This window comes from Pseudophryne corroboree, chromosome 10 (genome assembly GCF_028390025.1).
Source record: "Pseudophryne corroboree isolate aPseCor3 chromosome 10, aPseCor3.hap2, whole genome shotgun sequence".
Classification (NCBI taxonomy): Eukaryota; Metazoa; Chordata; class Amphibia; order Anura; family Myobatrachidae; genus Pseudophryne; species Pseudophryne corroboree.
This window is the reverse complement of record NC_086453.1, coordinates 324,781,500-324,803,712: the sequence shown is the minus strand read 5'-3', so window position 1 is coordinate 324,803,712 and position 22,213 is coordinate 324,781,500. Positions and strand designations below refer to the sequence as shown.

The following is a 22,213-nucleotide window of genomic DNA, read 5'->3' as shown; positions in this document are numbered from 1 at the left end:
TGCTACCACAACACCTGCAGCGGTAAGAAACCATACTGAACCAGACCAATACAGACACAGTCAACTCAAACCACAATCCACATTCTACCCAAGTCACTTGAAGGGCACACAAATTGATGCGTTCATCAAAATGGTAGAAAGAGACATTGAAAAACTTGATGTAACCAAATCCTCAAATAACTTGACTAGACAGGAAAAGAAAGCCCTACAAGAATTACAAGAGAACAACTCCATAGTAGTAAAACCGGCAGACAAAGGTGGTGGAATAGTCTTGCTTAATAAAACAGACTATATTAAAGAAGCTAATCGCATATTAGACGATACAAATACATATCAGAAATTGCAAAGAGATCCAACAGTAACATTTCAAAAAGAACTAGACATTCACCTACAAAAAGGAGCAGATCAGGGGATTCTCAATAAATTTGAACATCAGTACATACAAACTCAACACCCAATTATTCCGTTTTTTTATTACCTTCCAAAAATGCACAAGGACACACAAAATCCACCAGGTAGACCAATTATATCGGGGATAGGTTCCTTGACATCTCAGTTATCAGAATATTTGGACACATTCTTGCAACCCTATGTGCAGAAACAAAGATCCTATCTACGAGACACCACTCATATACTTAAGAAATTACAAGGAATAGAGTGGAAAGAAGACATGTGGCTAGTCACTTCTGATGTCACATCATTATATTCAATAATTGACCACGACCAGGGGACGGAAAGTATTAAATACCATCTAGATCAAGACACAGGTCTGACAGAGGTACAACGACAATTCATCATCGACAGTATTATCTACATCCTTAAACATAATTATGTGTGGTTTGGAGGCACCTTTTACCTCCAGACCACGGGGACAGCGATGGGCACGAGATTCGCCTCGAGTTACGCCAACCTCTTCATGAGCTGGTGGGAGGACCGGTTCGTGTGGGGGGGGGGGGGGGGGGGCGGGACTTGGGGCGAGTCTCGTGCTCTGGACCAGATTCATAGACGACATTTTTTTCATATGGCAAGGAGAGGAGGACACACTGAATGGATTTATAGAGTATATGAATAGGAACAGCAACAACCTTAAATTTACCACTACCTACAGTAAGACCAATGTCAGTTTCCTAGATTTAAACATTTTTGTAGAGGGAGGCAATATACATACAAAAACCTTCAAGAAAAACGTGGATGTAAATAGCTACATCTTATCAACAAGCGGACACCATCCCAGTTGGTTAGAGTCAATTCCAAAAGGACAATTTACCAGACTCAGGAGAAATTGTTCTAAGAAATCAGATTATACAATTCAAGGAGAATAATTAATTACAGAATTCAGAGAAAGAAAGCATAAGGAGGACAGTATACAACAGGCATACCAACAGGTGGGGGAAATAGATAGAGGACAGTTACTCGAGTATAGAGATAAGAAAGACAAAAAACATTTGGAGGAAGTTATATTCATCACGGAATACACACAACAAGCCAAATCTATACAGCACATACTCAAGAAACACTGGCCACTTCTCATGGAGGATGAAATTCTGAACGACATTTTAGACACAAAACCAAAAGTCATCTTTAGAAAAGCACCAGATCTAAAGAAGAAACTGGTAGTCATCTACAACCAACTACATTGATACAAACACACATCAATCAATCCAAACCCAGAACAGGTTTCTACTATTGTGGGACCTGTTTGGGATGCAGAAATGGAGGACCGCAGAGCACCAAACCAGTAAACAGTTTCAGTTCCACCAACACACATAAAGTATATAATTTCAAGGACAGACTGACATGCAATAGCAAAGGGGTTATTTACATATTAGAATGTGGATGCAAAAGACAATACATAGGACGAACCACGCGCCCATTGAAAACCAGAATTAGTGAACATATTCGTAATATCAAAAGGGGACTGGAGGAACACAATTTATCAAAACACTTTAAAGATCACCATGAGAGTAACTCGAAATCATTAAAATTCATAGGGATACAGGAGGTTCACCCTAACTGGAGGGGAGGTGACTTTATTGAAAAAATCAATAAAGTAGAACTAAGGTGGATGTATGAAATGAAGACACTGGCCCCTTTTGGACTAAATAAAGATAATGAAGTGAAATCAGTTATTTGTAAAAAATGAACATATCTGTCACTTTCAAGATAGGATTCCCTAACATTTAATCCATATTTGGCATTTGTGCATAACCTATTTACATCTATCAACATCAGCAATTCTTATTTATCAATTTAAAGGGAAATCAGACTTTTAGATAAAGGGATAAATATTTAATCAGGACCCTTTAGAACAATCAGATCAATCAGGTTATCCTATACACTAAATAGAAAGGAGTCTAGACCAATAGGAGCAGCATATGAAGACCACATGACCGGAAAAGACATCCCATTCACCCTTTAAAAATCAGAACAATTCACTAATTGAATACACCATTCTCCCAGAGGAAGGCCTGACAGAGGCTGAAACGCGTTGGAGGCACCACTGATTTTATTATCCACATTTCATTTATCGTTGCCGCACGGAGCAGAGGGGACGAGACGATCCATGAAAGAACTGGTCACGTGACCCGGACATTCAGAGAGCGCGCTCGTAACTAAGCAACCGCAGGACGAGGAACGGAGGAAGAAGTCGGTGTCGGAACTCGGGTCATCATCGGGAAAAGACAACAGGTGAGTGTCCGTATGAGGCGGGGTTAGCCTGGTGAGCAGCTCCGTAGAGCGCCCCCCGGACTCCCTTGCCTCAGACAGGCTGCTCAATCGAACCGACTGGCGCACGGGGAACGTCCGAAGCAGGACGCACCACGGACAGCCAGGGTGAGAGGAGGAAGCCAGTCCGGAGGAAACCACTGTGTCTGTGTACCATATGAATGAACATTGAGTGCTCCACACCGTGAAGACTCAAGTACCTTTTACAGTATTACTGCAGAAGCAATTGAGTACTCAAAAGACTGTACCAAGTAGAATCTGGTGAAACTTGCATGCGGGACGCCGCATTAAGAAAGGGTGACATTGAGAAATGATATGGACAATACTGGACTAAATTTCCTAAATAAACGGAGCTTACATGTGAGCTAACCTAAGCCACTTGGAAATAAAAGTGTTACTTGTTCATCTAATATTAGTTCCAGCATTGAGAATCTGCTGTTCAGCACAACCCTGCAAAATGTATTTTCTGCATGTAACTAAACTGACCAAAAATGTCCTAATTGACCAACAAAACCACTGCTTGTGTCCGTATTTGGTCTAGAACACAGACCTACTATATGGTACACTACCCGCCCCTCTACACATCCCCTCTACTGAAGAAATACAAACACCTTTGCTGTTGGAGTCATTTTTTTATTGTTCTGACAGATATTCTCATTAGATTCTGTTCCCTTTAACATTTCAACCTAAACGGTTTGGTAATAATAAAATATGTAAACTTATTTAGAATAAAAACAAACTCCGCATAGTCTTCTTTTAAAACTATACCTCATTTTTGTTTTTTTGTTATAAAAAAATACAATATACGATTTATCAATCCTTGAGAGTGATAAATTGCAATTTGATAAAGTACCAACCAATCGGCTCCTAACTGCCATGTTACAGGCTGTGTTTCAAAAATTACAGGAGCTGACTGGTTGGTGCTTTGACTCTCCAAGGCTTGATAAATCTGGGCCACAGCTGTGTACAAGTGCAAGAAATGCAGAATTTGTTCCTTTCTTACCAGAAGAAACTCAGTGCATGGCAAATAATTTTGTTCATTTTACAATTCATACATAACTTTAAGAAAATAAAAAAACCATAATATATTAATTTGAAAATAGAATTGTGATTATTCATTTTGCGTAGGACTGTGCAAATAGCGACATTGGTCAGATACACGTTTCTTCAAAAATTTTTTAACTGAACGTTCACATTAGATAAGAAAATAATTCTGTTTTTAATGTTCTTCAGCACCAGAGATAAGCAATACGTTCAACACTGATCCACAGAATATTTGATTCATTCTGCCTTCGACTACAGAATTTTGCATGTTTTTCTGTCAGATTTCCTCTTTAAGTGCGCCAATACTTTTTTTTTTTTTCCCCCGCCTAGAATCCTGTAGGCTATAAACTCAACGAAATGCAGAGTTTACCAATAAAGTGCAGAATGCCATGATATGGTGCAGCACAAGAGGAGTTCAGCCATTGTATTGCCGTTACACCTCCATAGTCAATTTGTGCAAAATGTTGCTGCAATTTCACCAATATTTATTTTTTACGATTTCAGATCACGTTTGTCCGCTATTGGACGGCGCCAGTTGTGGTCTTTCTATTTTGTACTGTGGAGAGAAAGAAAAATGTTAAAGGTTTTTCTGTTCCCACACGCAAGCTTGTAACATCCTCCTATCAGCATGTATTTATAATTAGAGGGTGTCGGGGCCGGATTAAGGTTATGGCTGAACATGTTCTAGGGTCTAGACTGAGAGGGGGAGGGGTTATGACCAGTGCTGTGTGGGTTTGCCCAGTGTCACGTGGGTGTGGCCAGTGCTGTGTGGGTATGGCCAGTGTTATGTAGGTGTGGCCATTGGTTTGTGGTTTGTGTCACATGGTTGTGTACATTATCAGCCCCAAAGACTCAATAAATACATAAAAATAGAAAAATGTGAGAATTTTGTGAGAAAACTTGACATATGATTTATGGCAGACTGTGTGGCCCACTGGGCAGATGGTCATCAGGGTGCTGTCATGATAATGGGCCTATTTCCATGTGATGGCCTGGAGCTGTAGCTCCACCTGCCCCATTGTTATTCTGACCCTGGATGGGGTATTTGTGCTAGTGTATCCACCGTTCTTTCACAACCAAACCTCCTGAATTAATAATAATTTACCGATTGTGTAGTATCCACTTTCTCCAATCTGGGCGTATACACCCCTGAGGAGAGGTCGCTGCCAGTAGATTGATGGCTTTCTAAGTCGTATCTCCCTTGTTTAGGAGACAACTTTGTCATGTGGGCTCTGGCCACAGCATCCATATCTAAGATTACATGAAAAAAACAAATTCATTGTTATCTTTCTAAATATTATTAATATACATTAATTATTTTCAGTGCAACATACTTATAATTGTTTAGGGTCATGATGCCTGGCATTTTTGCAGAATTACCATTTTTTCCCTGCGTTACTGCAGTTACCCACAAGGGAGCAGAAAGTGTTCTTCATATAGCGCACGTGTATCTTACGCAGCGCTTTACAGAGAATATTCAGTCACTCACAACAGTCCCTGACCCAGCGGCGCTTACACACTATGTTCTCTATCACATGGACACACAAACACAATTTTTTTGTCCGAACGCAATAGGAAGTTCAAGAAAACACAGGGAGAACATGCAAACAAACACAGACAGGCAATGACCATGGTGCTGTGAGACAGTAATGCTAACCACTGTGCCACCTCTGCTCCCCAAATGTAAATGTGTATGTGCATGTCTGTCAGAACAACATTTTGGGCTAAATTTAATAGCCTACGAGTTGCCGGAGGTGCAGGACTTTCTGAGAGTCTCCCTGTTTTTTAAAGCAGCGATCATTTGCAAGGCAAAACCATTCTGGATGGACTAAACATTGGAGAGTGATAAAGTGGAGAGAGATAAAGTACCAGCCAACCAGCTCCTTACTATCCTTTTTCAAACACAGCCTTCAGCTTGGCAGTTAGGAGCGGGTTGGTTGGTACTTTATCTCTCTCCAAGCCTTAGTACATAGACCCATTATCTGTCTCTGAGCTTTGACTCTTTTTGTACGCCCTGATAACCACCTTATTCTCCTGCCTCCAAGTCTCCTCATGTGCTGCTCCCCATTTATTGGACTCCCTACCCCATTTGACTAGACTCTCACCCAACCTTCAACCTTTCAAGTGTTCTCTCAAAGTCCTCCTCTTAAGCCCTCTCTACTGTCTATCTGATGTCTGCACTCCATGGGGTATATTTACTAAGATTCGTTTTTTTTCCGATTTCAGTCGAAATTGAACTCGAATGATTGGCCATGCAAATTTGCAACTTTTTGAATTTGTGTTCGGTAATTTACTAAGCTACCGTGTTTCTCAAATTCGTATTTTACGATGTCGATGCCATTCATATTGTCGGACAGTGTTTTACGGGAGTGATTAGTAAAACACTGCCAGACATAACACAATGAAGCCCGGCCAGATCAGTGAGATCCGTGCAGGGCTTCATTGTGTCTAGTATAGAAAGAGTTAAAAGTATAATAAAAATAAATACCGGGGATCAATTGGACAGGGGTTCCCCAGTATTTAGACAACCAGCATCGGGCTCTTGGGTCAGCCCTGGTTCCAAAAATATGGGGGACAAAAGACATGGGGGTCCCCCGTATTTTTTAAACCAGCAGCGGGCTCCACTAGCCAGGGACATAATGCCACAGCCGAGGGACACATTTATGTAGGTCCTTGCAGCCGTGGCATTACCACTCCAACTAGACACCCCTGGCCGGGGTTCCTTGGAGGAGAGGGGACCCCTTAAATTAAGGGGTCCATCCCTCCAGGCACCCAAGGGCCAGGGGTGAAGCCTGAGGCTGTCCCCAGCACCCCAGGGCGGTGGGTGCCGAGCTGATAGCCATAAGTGTGGTAAAAAATAGAATATTGTTTTTTTTGTTGTGGAACCACAAGTCCCAGCAAGCCTCCCCTGCTTGCTGGTACTTGGAGAACCACAAGTGCCAGCATGCGGGAAAATAACGGGCCCACTGGTACCTGTAGTTCCACAACAACAAAAAATACCCAAATAATAGCACAACACACAGTGACAGTAAAAATTTATTAAAACACACTTACTGTACACACTCATACATACAGTACTTACCTACATCCCACGCCGGCCATTCACATCCACTTGTCCATGTAGAATTCAATAGGGGTACCTGTAAAAATTAAACATATCCTTACAACCAATCCAGTGAAGCTCGGCCCTCTTCTTTCCTGAAGTAATCCACAGGGTTAAAAGAAAAAAAAAATGCAAAAAACCCTGTCCAACACACTAAAGGGGTTCCATGTTTACACATGGAACCCCTTTCCCAGAATGCCGGGACCCCCGTGACTGTTGTCACTAGAGATCCTGCCAGCAAATCAAGGAGCGCCACATCATAGCGCTCTCCTGATTGGCTGTGCGCTCCTAGCCTGTCAATCAAGAGGAGTGCACCGGCTAGAATGGAGCTTAGCAGTGCTCTATTCTAGCCTATGATGGGAACTTTGCAGTCTGCGGCTAACTGCAAAGTTAATTGGGGTCACCCACAAGAGTGACCCCAATTAACCTTGCGGTTAGCCGCAGACCGCAAAGTTCCCATCATAGGCTAGAAAGGAGCGCCGCTAAGCCCCATTCTAGCCGGTGCGTACCTCCTGCTTGACGGGCTAGGAGCGCACAGCCAATCAGGAGAGCACCATGACAATACTCCCTGATTGGCTGGCGGGATCTCTAGTGACAGCAGCCACCTTTAGTGCGTTGGACCGGGTTTTTTGCTCTTTTTTTTTTTTTTTTTAACCCTGTGGATTACTTCAGGAAAGAAGAGGACGAGCTTCACTGGATTGGTTATAAGTATATGTTTACACCTATTGGATTCTACATGGACAAGTGGACGTGAATGGCCGGTGTAGCATGTAGGTGAGTGTGTATTAATACATTTTTACTGTCACAATGTGTTGTGTTTTTATTTGGGTATTTTTGTTGTTATGGAACTACAGGTACCAGCGGGCCCGTTATTTTCCCGCATGCTGGTACTTGTGGTTCTCCAACTACCAGCAAGTGGGGAGGCTTGCTGGGACTTGTAGTTCCACAACAATAACAAAAACAATATTCTTTTTTACCACACTTATGGCTATCATCCCGGCACCCACCGCCCAGGGGTGCTGGGGACAGCCTCGGGCTCCACCCCTGGGTGCCTGGAGGGGGTGACCCCTTGATTTAAGGGGTCCCCACTCCTCCAGGGAACCCCGGCCAGGAGTGACTAGTTGGGGGGGCAGGGTAATGCCACGGCCGCAGGGACCTACATAAATGTGGCATTATCGCCCTGCTTAGTGGAGTGCTGGTTTTACAAATACGGGGGACCCCTATGTTTTTTGTCCCCCGTATTTTTGGAACCAGGGCCGGCCCAAGAGCCAGGTGGTGGTTGTCTAAATACTGCGGAGGCCCTGTCCAATTTCCCCCCGGTATTTTTTAAACAACCGGGACCGGCTCAAAGAGGCTGGTTATACATAGGAGGGGGGACCCCATGCAATTTTTTTTTTTAACATATTCAACCTATTCAGACCCTTACCCGCAGAGAAGCATGCACAGATCTCACTGATCCCGTGCATGACTATCTGAACACGCCAGCAAAAAGCAGGTCTATTGGAAAGCTCCTTATTTTACGAATTCTATGCTTTCCCGGCAGTCTTTGGCTATTGTCGGCAGTGATTACGAATACTAATTCTTAGTAAATTACCGAGTTCTATTAAATAACAGGCGTATTTGACCGATGGTCTATTCGTTCGTATTTGTGTAGACAGCCGTGAAAAAAAATCTGAATGCCCCAAACACTGCTGAGTTTTATGTGTAGTAAATTACCGAGATGCCACTTAGAAAAAAAAATAAGAATTTACTTACCGATAATTCTATTTCTCGGAGTCCGTAGTGGATGCTGGGGTTCCTGAAAGGACCATGGGGAATAGCGGCTCCGCAGGAGACAGGGCACAAAAGTAAAGCTTTTACAGGTCAGGTGGTGTGTACTGGCTCCTCCCCCTATGACCCTCCTCCAGACTCCAGTTAGGTACTGTGCCCGGACGAGCGTACACAATAAGGGAGGATTTTGAATCCCGGGTAAGACTCATACCAGCCACACCAATCACACCGTACAACTTGTGATCTAAACCCAGTTAACAGTATGATAACAGAGGAGCCTCTGAAAGATGGCTTCCTAAACAATAACCCGAATTAGTTAACAATAACTATGTACAAGTATTGCAGATAATCCGCACTTGGGATGGGCGCCCAGCATCCACTACGGACTCCGAGAAATAGAATTATCGGTAAGTAAATTCTTATTTTCTCTATCGTCCTAAGTGGATGCTGGGGTTCCTGAAAGGACCATGGGGATTATACCAAAGCTCCCAAACGGGCGGGAGAGTGCGGATGACTCTGCAGCACCGAATGAGAGAACTCCAGGTCCTCCTTTGCCAGGGTATCAAATTTGTAAAAATTTACAAACGTGTTCTCCCCTGACCACGTAGCTGCTCGGCAGAGTTGTAATGCCGAGACCCCTCGGGCAGCCGCCCAAGATGAGCCCACCTTCCTTGCGGAATGGGCCTTAACAGATTTAGGCTGTGGCAGGCCTGCCACAGAATGTACAAGTTGAATTTTGTTACAAATCCAACGAGCAATCGACTGCTTAGAAGCAGGTGCACCCAACTTGTTGGGTGCATACAGTATAAACAGCGAGTCAGATTTTCTGACTCCAGCCGTCCTTTAAATGTATATTTTTAAGGCTCTGACAACGTCCAACAACTTGGAGTCCTTCAAGTCGTCTGTAGCCGCAGGCACTACAATAGGCTGGTTCAGGTGAAACGCTGATACCACCTTAGGGAGAAAATGCGGACGCGTCCGCAGCTCTGCCCTATGTCGAATGGAAAATTAAATAAGGGCTTTTATAAAACAAAGCCGCCAGTTCAGATACTCTCCCGGCCGAAGCCAGGGCCAGTAACATAGTCACTTTCCATGTGAGATATTTCAAATCCACATTCTTTAGTGGTTCAAACCAATTGGATTTGAGGAAATCTAAAACTACATTTAGATCCCACGGTGCCACCTTAGGCACCACAGGAGGCTGTATATGCAGTACTCCTTTGATAAAAATCTGGACCTCAGGGACTGAGGCCAATTCATTTTGGAAGAATATTGATAGGGCCGAAATTTGAACCTTAATAGATCCCAATTTGAGACCCATAGACAATCCTGATTGCAGGAAATGTAGGAAAACGACCCAGTTGAAATTCCTCCATCGGAGCACTCCGCTGCTCGCACCACGCAACATATTTTCGCCAAATACGGCGATAATGCTTCGCGGTGACTTCCTTCCTTGCCTTTATCAAGGTAGGAATGACTTCTTCTGGAATGCCTTTTCCTTTTAGGATCTGGCATTCAAACGCCATGCCGTCAAACGCAGCCGCGGTAATTCTTGAAAAAGACAAGTACCCTGCTGAAGCAGGTCCCTTCTCAGAAGTAGAGGCCACGGATCGTCCGTGACCATCTCTTGAAGTTCCGGGTACCAAGTCCTTCTTGGCCAATCCGGAGCCACTAGTCTTACTCCTCTTTGCCGTATAATCCTCAATACCTTTGGTATGAGAGGCAGAGGAGGAAACACATATACCGACTGGTACACCCAAGGTGTTACCAGCGCGTCCACAGCTATTGCCTGCGGATCTCTTGACCTGGCGCAATACCTGTCCAGTGTTTTGTTGAGGCGAGACGCCATCATGTCCACCATTGGTTTTACCCAACGGTTTAATAGCATGTGGAAAACTTCTGGATGAAGTCCCCACTCTCCCGGGTGAAGGTCGTGTCTGCTGAGGAAGTCTGCTTCCCAGTTGTCCACGCCCGGGATGAATACTGCTGACAGTGCTATCACGTGATTCTCCGCCCAGCGAAGGATCCTGGCAGCTTCTGCCATTGCCCTCCTGCTTCTTGTGCCGCCCTGTCTGTTTACATGGGCGACTGCCGTGATGTTGTCCGACTGGATCAACACCGGTCTTCCTTGAAGCAGAGGTTCCGCCTGGCTTAGAGCATTGTAGATTGCTCTTAGTTCCAGAATGCTTATGTGAAGAGACTTTTTCAGGCTCGACCACACTCCCTGGAAATTTCTTCCCTGTGTGACTGCTCCCCAGCCTCTCAGGCTGGCCTCCGTGGTCACCAGGATCCAATCCTGCATGCCGAATCTGCGGCCCTCCAATAGATGAGCCTCCTGCAACCACCACAGAAGGGATACCCTTGTCCTCGGCGACAGGGTTATCCGCAGGTGCATCTGAAGATGCGACCCTGACCATTTGTCCAACAGATCCCTTTGCATGGAATCTGCCGAAAGGGATTGCTTCGTAAGAAGCTACCATTTTTTCCCAGGACTCTTGTGCATTGATGTACAGACACCTTTCCTGGTTTTAGGAGGTTCCTGACCAGGTCAGATAACTCCTTGGCTTTTTCTTCGGGAAGAAAAACCTTTTTCTGAACTGTGTCCAGAATCATCCCCAGGAACAGCAGACGAGTTGTCGGCATTAATTGGGATTTTGGAATATTCAGAATCCATCCGTGCTGCTTTAGCACCTCTTGAGATAGTGCTAAACCCATCTCTAGCTGTTCTCTGGACCTTGCCCTTATTAGGAGATCGTCCAAGTATGGGATAATTAATACGCCTTTTCTTCGAAGAAGAAATATTATCTCGGCCATTACCTTTGTAAAGACCCGAGGTGCCGTGGACAAACCAAACGGCAGCGTCTGAAACTGATAGTGACAGTTTTGTACAACGAACCTGAGGTACCCCTGGTGTGAGGGGTAATTGGAACGTGGAGATACGCATCCTTGATGTCCAAGGATACCATAAAGTCCCCTTCTTCCAGGTTCGCTATCACTGCTCTGAGTGACTCCATCTTGAACTTGGACTTCTTTATGTACAGGTTCAAGGACTTCAGATTTAGAATAGGCCTTACCGAGCCATCCGGCTTCGGTACCACAAAAAGAGTGGAATAATACCCCTTCCCTTGTTGTAGAAGAGGTACCTTGACTATCACCTGCTGAGAATACAGCTTGTGAATGGCTTCCAAAACCGTCTCCCTTTCTGAGGGGGACGTTGGTAAAGCAGACTTCAGGAAACGGCGAGGTGGCTCTGTCTCTAATTTCAACCTGTACCCCTGAGATATTATCTGCAGGATCCAGGGATTTACCTGCGAGTGAGCCCACTGCGCGCTGTAATTCTTGAGACGACCGCCTACCGCCCCCGAGTCCGCTTGCGAAGCCCCAGCGTCATGCTGAGGCTTTTGTAGAAGCCGGGGAGGGCTTCTGTTCCTGGGAAGGAGCTGCCTGTTGCTGTCTCTTCCCTCGTCCTCTGCCTCGTGGCAGATACGAATAGCCCTTTGCTCTCTTATTTTTAAAGGAACGAAAAGGCTGCGTTGAAAGGTCGGTGCCTTTTTCAGTTGGGGAGTGACTTGAGGTAGAAAGGTGGATTTCCCGGCCGTAGCCGTGGCCACCAAATCCGATAGACCGACCCCAAATAACTCCTCTACGCATCGCCTGTCCACTGTCGTGTCCATAAAGCTCTTCTGGCCGAAATGGACATAGCACTTACCCGTGATGCCAGTGTGCAGATATCTCTCTGTGCATCACGCATATAAAGAAATGCATCCTTTATTTGTTCTAACGACAGTAAAATATTGTCCCTGTCCAGGGTATCAATATTTTCGATCAGGGACTCTGACCAAACTACCCCAGCACTGCACATCCAGGCAGTCGCAATAGCTGGTCGTAGTATAACACCTGCATGTGTGTATATACCTTTTTGGATATTTTCCATCCTCCTATCTGATGGATCTTTAAGTGCGGCCGTCTCAGGAGAGGGTAACGCCACTTGTTTTGATGAGCGTGTTAGCGCTTTGTCCACCCTAGGAGGTGTTTTCCAGCGCTCCCTAACCTCTGGCGGGAAAGGGTATAAAGCCAATAACTTCTTTGAAATTAGCAGTTTTTTATCGGGGCACCCCACGCTTCATCACACACGTCATTTAATTCTTCTGATTCGGTAAAAACTACTGGTAGTTTTTTCACACCCCACATAATACCCTGTTTAGTGGTACCTGTAGTATCAGCTAAATGTAACATCTCCTTTATTGCCAAAATCATATAACGTGTGGCCCTACTGGAAAATACGGTTGATTCGTCACCTTCACCACCGGAATCAGTGCCTGTGTCTGGGTCTGTGTCGACCGACTGAGGCAAGGGGCGTTTTACAGCCCCTGACGGTGTTTGAGGCGCCTGGACAGGCACTAATTGAGTGTCCGGCCGCCTCATGTCGGCAAACGACTGCTTAAGCGAGTTGACGCTATCCCGTAATTCCACAAATAAAGGCATCCATTCTGGTGTCGACCCCCTAGAAGGTGACATCCTCATATTTGGCAATTGCTCCGCCTCCACACCAATAACGTCCTCATACATGTCGACACACACGTACCGACACACAGCAGACACACAGGGAATGCTCTATACGAAGACAGGACCCACTAGCCCTTTGGGGAGACAGAGGGAGAGTCTGCCAGCACACACCAAAAAGCGCTATATATGACAGGGATAGCCTTATGATTAAGTGCTCCCTTATAGCTGCTTTTATATTAATATATTGCCATTTATTTTGCCCCCCCTCTCTGTTATACCCTGTTTCTGTAGTGCAGTGCAGGGGAGAGACCTGGGAGCCTTCCTGACCAGCGGAGCTGTGACAGAAAATGGCGCCGTGTGCTGAGGAGATAGGCCCCGCCCCTTTTCCGGCGGGCTCGTCTCCCGCTATTTAGTACATTTAGGCAGGGGTAAATATCTCCATATAGCCTCTGGGGCTATATGTGAGGTATTTTTAGCCTTTTTAAAGGTTTTCATTTGCCTCCCAGGGCGCCCCCCCCCCAGCGCCCTGCACCCTCAGTGACTGCCGTGTGAAGTGTGCTGAGAGGAAAATGGCGCACAGCTGCAGTGCTGTGCGCTACCTTAAGAAGACTGCAGGAGTCTTCAGCCGCCGATTCTGGACCTCTTCTTGCTTCAGCATCTGTGAGGGGGCCGGCGGCGTGGCTCCGGTGACCATCCAGGCTGTACCTGTGATCGTCCCTCTGGAGCTTCATGTCCAGTAGCCAAGAAGCCAATCCATCCTGCACGCAGGTGAGTTCACTTCTTCTCCCCTCTGTCCCTCGTTGCAGTGATCCTGTTGCCAGCAGGAATCACTGTAAAATAAAAAACCTAAGCTAAACTCTCTAAGCAGCTCTTTATGAGAGCCACCTAGAATTGCACCCTTCTCGGCCGGGCACAAAAATCTAACTGGAGTCTGGAGGAGGGTCATAGGGGGAGGAGCCAGTACACACCACCTGACCTGTAAAAGCTTTACTTTTGTGCCCTGTCTCCTGCGGAGCCGCTATTCCCCATGGTCCTTTCAGGAACCCCAGCATCCACTTAGGACGATAGAGAAAACTCGAATAGAGTCTAATGAAATCGGGACTTTAGTAAATACTGTATACTCCCATGTTTCTTTCCCGTACTGCTGAGGTGTGTGCAGTATTAGAAACACATGATGATGGTTACAAAATACAGTTTTGATGTGATGCAATATTACATATCTGAGGAGTAAGGTATTTTAATTTAGTGACGGCACATAGGTGGTCATTCCGAGTTGTTCGCTCTGTAAATTTTTTCGCATCGCAGCGATTTTCCGCTTAGTGCGCATGCGCAATGTCCGCACTGCGACTGCGCCAAGTAAATTTTCTATGCAGTTAGGTATTTTACTCACGTTTTTTTCTTCGTTCTGGTGATCGTAATGTGATTGACAGGAAGTGGGTGTTTCTGGGCGGAAACAGGCCGTTTTATGGGCGTGTGGGAAAAAAAGCTACCGTTTCTGGGAAAAACGCGGAAGTGGCTGGAGAAACGGAGGAGTGTCTGGCCGAACGCTGGGTGTGTTTGTGACGTCAAACCAGGAACGACAAGCACTGAACTGATCGCAGATGCCGAGTAAGTCTGGAGCTACTCAGAAACTGCACAGAGATGTCTTTTCGCAATATTGCGAATCTTTCGTTCGCAATTTTAAGAAGCTAAGATTCACTCCCAGTAGGCGGCAGCTTAGCGTGTGTAAAGCTGCAAAAAGCAGCTTGCGAGCGCCGAGCGAACAACTGGGAATGAGGGCCATAATCTGTACTATTGAGCAATGGACGTAAAGTCAGTACAAATTCTTTTGAGTCTACGTATATTTCTAGAGATCTGGATTTATTGATGCAGTATGTTGGATGATCCAGGGGGGAGATGCTCTTGCTGTACGCAGAAAAGACACACTGTTGGTTCTTACTGTACTTACCGGTATACTGAAAGCTATGACGCTCTTCATCAAATGAAAACCATGTTTTTGATTCTCGTCTTTCTCTAAACAGACTATAGAACATGAGAAAAATTTTATTTTACTCGAAATTCATTATACAGTAAAAGACAAATATGCTATATCAGTTTTTTCCCATATCCCCCTGTGGTTTCTCCCACCATCTCCATGCGTGTATTCCAACAAGTTCCCCCCCCCCCATAGGAGCAGCACATACCTCGTCATCCTCTTCTTCTTGTAGACTACCACCGCAAAAATTAAGACAATGAGAAGCAGCAGCGCACCGCCCAGGGTGCCAAAAACTAAGGCATAAAATCCAGCGTTCCGTTCATAAAGGTCACACTGGTTCCCGCTGTACTGGAACAAATTAGACTGGTAGCACCTAGGGGAGAATAGTGTAAGATGTCATACACAGATATTTATCAAGAAAACAACATAAAATGATCTTTTGCGTGATTCACCGATTATAGGGCCTAATTCAGCTTGGGTTGTACAAGTGCGTAAAAGACGAACACCTACAACCCTTTACTCCGGGGGGCCGGCCGACACAGGGCAAGCCACCCCGCATGCCGTTCAGGACGCCGGGATCCTGACAGCCGGAATACTGGCAATGCGCGCAGCGTGTCCGCTCGCCACGTTCGGGCCTGGTCCACGCCACCACCCGAGTGGGGATTTCGGCCAGCTGACATACTAATTCTTCACACTTATCTTTGGGGGATTTGCTTAAAGCCCACCTGTGTGCCGGCAAGCTACTGACCTCTACAATGTATACAGAAATGTATTTATAGTGCCTAGAATTGACCTATCGCCCCACATGGGCTTTGTTATTGGGCCATAAACTACACTACACGTAATGGCCCTAGATATGCGGATCCCATGGCTAATCTATACCATTGTCTATGGCATTGTTCCTTGATTTGGAGATTCTGGGTGCAGCTACTTACGCTAATTTTACATTTGGCGTAATGTGTAAATGTGGGCCGCGGGCTGTATCTGGTAGTGCATTTTGTAACATGTGCAGAGAGAGTTAGATGTGGGTGGGGTGTGTTCAAACTGAAATCTAAATTGCAGTGTTAAAAAAAATAAAGCAGCCAGTATTTACCCTGCACAGAAACAAAATAACCCACCCAAATCTAACTCTCTCTGCACGTGTTATATCTGTCCCCCCTGCACTGCACATGGTTTTGCCCAACTAACAGATATGCTGCTGCGATCAGATCTGAATTAGGCCCATAGTCTATTGAATATATTAACGCCAAATAGCGGTCTTTCTTATTGTAACAATTTCTAATGGCGCCTCATGGACATCACCAGTTCTTAGTGAATTGAGAGGCTGCATTCAGTAGAGTGAAGGTCAACAATGCGGATTAAGGAAGAAATGGGCACTTACTGGCATAGTGGTCCGTTGATTGCATTGTAGCAGTCTCCGTTGCGATTGCAGTAGTTTGGGTGAGTAAAGCAGGGTCCGTTGCAGTAACAGGTGTTATTATTACACTGCACCTCATAGCCAGCGTAATTCAGAGAGCAATTCAGATATTGTTTCAGCTCATCCACCTCTGTAAATGTGAGGAAAGCAAGTTAAGGGATATGTCATTGATGAGATGAAAAGATATAGCCCCCATTTATCAAGCCTTGGAGAGTGATAAATACCATGGTGATAAAGTATCAACCAACCAGCTCATAACTGCCATGTTACAGGCTGCGTTTGAAAAAAAGACAGGAGCTGATTGGTTGGTACTAATCACCGCTCTCCAAGGCTTGATAAATCTGGGCCTTATTCTTTTAAAGGGAGAATGTATCCTTTTCATAAGCGCATTATGGGGGAATGTATACCCCCCAACTGTCCCGATTTTTGCGAGACAGTCCAGTTTTTTGGGGACTGTCCCGCTGTCCCTCCCGTTGTGGGGGGGGGAGGGGTAGTTGGGAGACTCCTGCACTCACTGCTCTGCCCAGCAGAGCAGTGGTGAATAGACAGCGTCTATTCACAAGAGACAGAGGGACCGGGGACATAGTCAGCAGCTCACAAGCCGCTGACCATGCCCCCACAGCTACGAAAATTGGAAGCGGGGCTCACGACTGCGGCATTACCGCAAAGTCACGCCCCATTTCGGTTGGGCGCGCAAGAAGTGTCTCTCTTTTTAAAAAAAACAGAGAAATCTCCCAAAATCTCTCTTTTTCTGATTCTCACACCCTATTACATTCCCCCAATTATATCTACACAAGTCTCACATTCATGTATAAACATAGGGTGATATACATAGAAACAGAATTTGACGGCAGATTTTTATTTTATCCTTTAGGTAATCTCAACCCTTTTTTAACCTTAATTCTTTGTAAGGATATTCATATGCCTGTCCCAAGCATGTTTAAATTGCCCTACAGTCTTAGCCTCTACCACCTCTGATGGGAGGCTATTCCACTTATCCACTACCCTTTCTGTGAAGTAATTTTTCCTTAAATTTCCCCTGAACCTCCCCCCCTCCAGTCTCAATGTATGCCCTCGAGTTCTAATACTTCTTTTCCTTTGAAGAATGTTTCCCTCCTGAACTTTGTTAAGACCCTTTATATATTTGAAAGTTTCTATCATGTCCCCCCTTTCCCTTCTCTCCTCCAAACTATACATGTTAAGATCTTTTAGCCTTTCCGGGTAAGTTTTGTGATGTAGGCCATGCACCATTTTAGTTGCCCTTCTTTGTACACTCTCTAATGTATTTATATCCTTCTGGAGATAGGGTCTCCAGAACTGGACACAGTATTCCAGATGGGGCCGTACCAATGACCTATACAGTGGCATTATCACTTCTTTTTTCCTGCCACTGATTCCTCTCCCTATGCAACCGAGCATCTGACTAGCCTTCCTCATTGCTTTGTTGCATTGCTTTCCTGCCTTCAAGTCACTTGAAATAGTGACTCCTAAATCTCTTTCCTCCTCAGTAGTTTCCATTATAGTACCGTTGATACTATACTTAGCCTTTGGGTTTTTGATACCCAAGTGCATGATTTTGCATTTTTTAGCATTAAACTGTAGTTGCCACGTTCTTGACCATTTCTCAAGTCTACCTAGGTCATTAATCATTTGTTTGACCCCTCCCGGTGTGTCTACCCTGTTGAATATCTTTGTATCATCTGCAAAAAGGCATACCTTCCCTTCAATACCATCTGCAATGTCACCAACAAAGATATTAAAGAGAACTGGACCAAGTACAGATCCCTGGGGTACTCCACTGGTAACATTTCCCTCCATAGATTGCACTCCATTTACTACAACTGTCTGTTTCCTATCCTGCAACCAGGTTCTTATCCATGTAACTGATTTATAATCCACCCCCAGGCTTTCAAGTTTATTTAGCAGTCTGCGATGTGGGACAGTGTCAAATGCCTTACTAAAGTCTAGATATTCTACATCTACAGCTCCCCCTTGATCTATTATTTTCATCACAGAGTCAAAAAAGTCAATAAGATTTGTTTGGCATGATCTCCCACCAGTAAATCCATGCTAATATGTGGTAATATCATATCAAAAGATCTATCAATCATATGCCATATCCAATTCATACAGAATCTGAATTAAAAATCTTTAATAGGAGTCTGCACAGAAACGGCCATACGAGTCCAACTATTGCTATGTGACGTTGCAACTTGTTTTAGAGACCGAATGAGGAGACTTCCTGCGCAGTTATAGTAATAGTTGCTGGTTTTGCTGTATGTGGATATGTCCCTTAAATATAGTATGGTCGAACATGTAATGTCTCTCTGGCTGCAAAGGGTGAATCCATGGTAGCACTGTAATGTGATTATGGGACCCATGGTCTGTAACAAGTGTATGACCCAGTAAAGCTCTGCTATAGCATGTCACAACCAGCGGTGGCTCATTACCTGTCTGGCCGGGGGACCTGCAGCCCTCTGCTCCCTGGTCACCCGGGGATTGATGGCTGATGTAACAGGGGGGAGGGGCTTATGTCTGCCAGCAGTGGGGGCAGGGCTTATGTCCGAGGGCCGGGCTTAACTCCGTCCCTGCTAAACAGGCTGGTTTCTAGGAACTGCATCATCTGCAGCCCATAGACGCCAGACAGTAGCGGATCTTGCCACGGGCAAGCAGGACTTTTGCCCGGGGCGCCGCCTTCCGGAGGGCACAGGGCGCCATCCGGAAGGCGCCGCACCAGGGCAAGATCCGCTGCTGCTGTGTGCCCCCCGGCCCCTGCTGCCCGCTGTCCCCCTGCTGCCGCTGGCAAGGGAAACTAGACGCGTACGCGTCTAGTTTCCCTTCGTGGAGAGGTCCTTTACTGTGCGGTGCGCGATGACGTCATCGCGCACCGCACAGCCAAGATCCTCTCCACGAATGGAGCTAGACGCTACGCGTCTAGTTTCCCTTCGTTAATTGGACCTTTGATGTGCGGTGCGCGATTACGTCATCGCGCACCGCACAGTAAAGGACCTCTCCACGAAGGGAAACTAGACGTGTACGCCCCCTGTATGAAGCCATGCCCCCTAATGCCGCCCGGGGCGCCAGAAGCCCCGGAACCGGCCCTGACGCCAGATAAGGGCTAATGTTATAGCAGGAGAGTGGCTTCCCGCGGAAAGCACTTTCTCTACGATCACAGGCGGAATGACAGTCCCAGGGGAAGAAAACACATCCCCCTAGAACTGCCTGGCTGTGATTAGTAGGGAGCGCTTCCTATGGGAAGTCACTGCCAGTCCTGCAGCCCCTAGGTAAAATCTGCCATTGGTCACAACTGTGCTGATATAGAAGGGTCAGGGCTGATGTTTATGGCTTTTGTCCAGACTGCTATAATGTTGGGAGTCGCAGTATGGCTGGACATCGCCCATTGATGGTTGCAAGTGTTTTTTTGCCATCGATGTTAAGGTCCCGATGCTGCACATGGGTAATAGAGGTCCGATGTGGAGGTATGTGCATTCAAGGCCACATTCTGTTCATGCGCAGCACTCAACAGTTGATGGCTCAACCGTAGATGGTTCCCTGTCTATGAATTAGAAGCATTAACTATCTATAAGAAGAAGTTAGGGGTGGAGAGAGAAGTAAGCTCTGGGCGCTCTTCAAGTGGAACAGCAGGACACATTCGCAATGGTGGGAATGTAGTCACATCCACCATGGAATGCTGGGAGGAATGGTATGCTGTTAAGGCAAACAATGGAATATAACTAAAATAATAATAATAATAATAATAAGCTATTGTCAGAACAAATATAGAAACTAATTTATTTCAAATGGAACTAAACCTAATACTATGAGAAGAGAGGAGAATTGTACAGTAAATGTCAGAGTAGCTCTGTTTATACAGAAAACAATAAAACCCCTTTCAGATCGCAAAAATAACTCGATATCGACCCGGCATATTGCCTGGTCGACACGGGTCACTGTGCGATGTGAAAGGGGCCATGGGGAATTCCCGGGTTATAAGAAGGGTTCGCCTCCGCCCCCCCGCCGCTATATTGCCGGGTCGGGAAGCCAGTGCTTAGGCTCCAAGGCCGGATCCAACCTGGGAAGGACCCGTTTCCAATTCCCGGGTGGGATCCGGCATTGGAGATCTGAAAGGGGCTTTAGAAAGTACCGGTAGCTGATGTACCCATGTAAGCCTGTTTCCAATCCCAGGTCTCTAATAATGATAAATAAATATCCGCCCTGTAGGCAGCATGTACTGTATGCTATATTACACATTTTAAATCACTGATGTGGAAATGTGCTTTTGTTTATTATTACTGTGCTACCGACTGTCATTCCTCCCTTGTGGCTCAAGGGGGCAGCATTCAGTAAGCAGGGGATGCAGTCAATTTACCTACAATCAAAATCCCGACGGTCAAAATCCCGACAACTATTGACCGATGGTCAAAATCCTGACAAGGTAAAAATACCGACATTTAAAATGCCGACAGGTCAAAAAGTCAACATGAGTTTTTCATGATTTTTTTTTTTAATTTAAACCGATTTGTTTATACTTTACCATCCCAGTGGACCTGGAGGGGGAATATAATAGTGTGCCCGAAGCATGGCGAGCGCAGCGGTACACTTATACGATGTCCATGTCAACCTCTGTCGACATGCACACTAAAAAACAATGACAAACTTGTGTTGACTTTTTGACCTGTCGGCATTTTAATGTCTGTATTTTGACCTTGTCAGTATTTTGACCTTGTCCGGATTTTGACCATCGGACAATTATTGTCGGGATTTTGATTGTAGGTATTTCATACTGATCCCTGTTACAGATGTGGTTGGAGGAAGCACAGATATGGCCATGCAGCAGACGGTGCCTCTGTCATCCAGTACAGCGTCTGAGGATTCAGCATCGGATCACCTGCAACACCATTGGCCAGGCTGAATGACCCGTGGGGTGATGCAGGCCAACCGCCGCAGCTCCTCCCAAGAGGCCAGGAAATCCGATGGTGACCCTGACCTCTGCACTCCCACAAAACGGAGACAACCCGCCTCCGTTTTGTGCAATGGCTGTCGTCGACGCCCCTTCCCCACCCCGAAACGGCTGAAGACTGTCAATCATTGGACACGCGCAGTACAGGTCCTATACATGCCAAGGACGTGCAGTAAGGTAAATTTCTTAGGAGGCACTGGTTAGTACCAGAGCAAGATTTACGCACAATATATGAGCCAAAAGGTACATCTGGGCATTATACACATGTGCAGCAGTATAAACTCCTGGAAATTTGGTGAGTTTTGATCAAAGATGTGCGGAAAAGATAGACAGGTGAGGCACTGCCTCCCCTGCCATAGACTTTTTACTCCAAAGATTTGACTATAAAATTTATTAGAATGATACAAAGAAATTATTTTGAACATATTCTTTGTATTTTTCATATACTTTATAACGTCAAAACTCTGGCACAAACGTTAGTATGATAGGAAAGGATCTGCCTCGCCTGCCTCACCCCACCGCACGTCACTGACTACATGCCCAATGTGCCGGACATCACATGAGATGTGAGACTGGTATACATGATCCATGGATTATTTACAGAAATATTACCAGATCCATCCACCCAGCAATTTAAAAATCAAAATGTTGCCCCAATCCTGATCCACCTGATCCGCTCCATGATCCCGCCCAACTAAATACACCAAGACAAGC

General features: G+C 45.6%; 1 protein-coding gene across 1 annotated transcript in view; it reads right to left on the bottom strand.

The window, feature by feature from the left end:
- Positions 1-3,352: 3,352 nt before the first annotated feature.
- The window catches only part of LOC134966646 (mucin-2-like), a 39,812-nt gene continuing 20,951 nt past the window's right edge, over positions 3,353-22,213 (bottom strand). The window contains exons 5-9 of the mRNA XM_063943546.1: positions 16,504-16,669; positions 15,331-15,495; positions 15,096-15,169; positions 4,874-5,019; positions 3,353-4,324 (exon numbers count right to left, since the gene is read on the bottom strand). Coding sequence (XP_063799616.1) covers positions 4,274-4,324; positions 4,874-5,019; positions 15,096-15,169; positions 15,331-15,495; positions 16,504-16,669 — 602 coding nt within the window. The 3' untranslated portion in view covers positions 3,353-4,273. The remainder of the gene's footprint in view (positions 4,325-4,873; positions 5,020-15,095; positions 15,170-15,330; positions 15,496-16,503; positions 16,670-22,213) is intronic.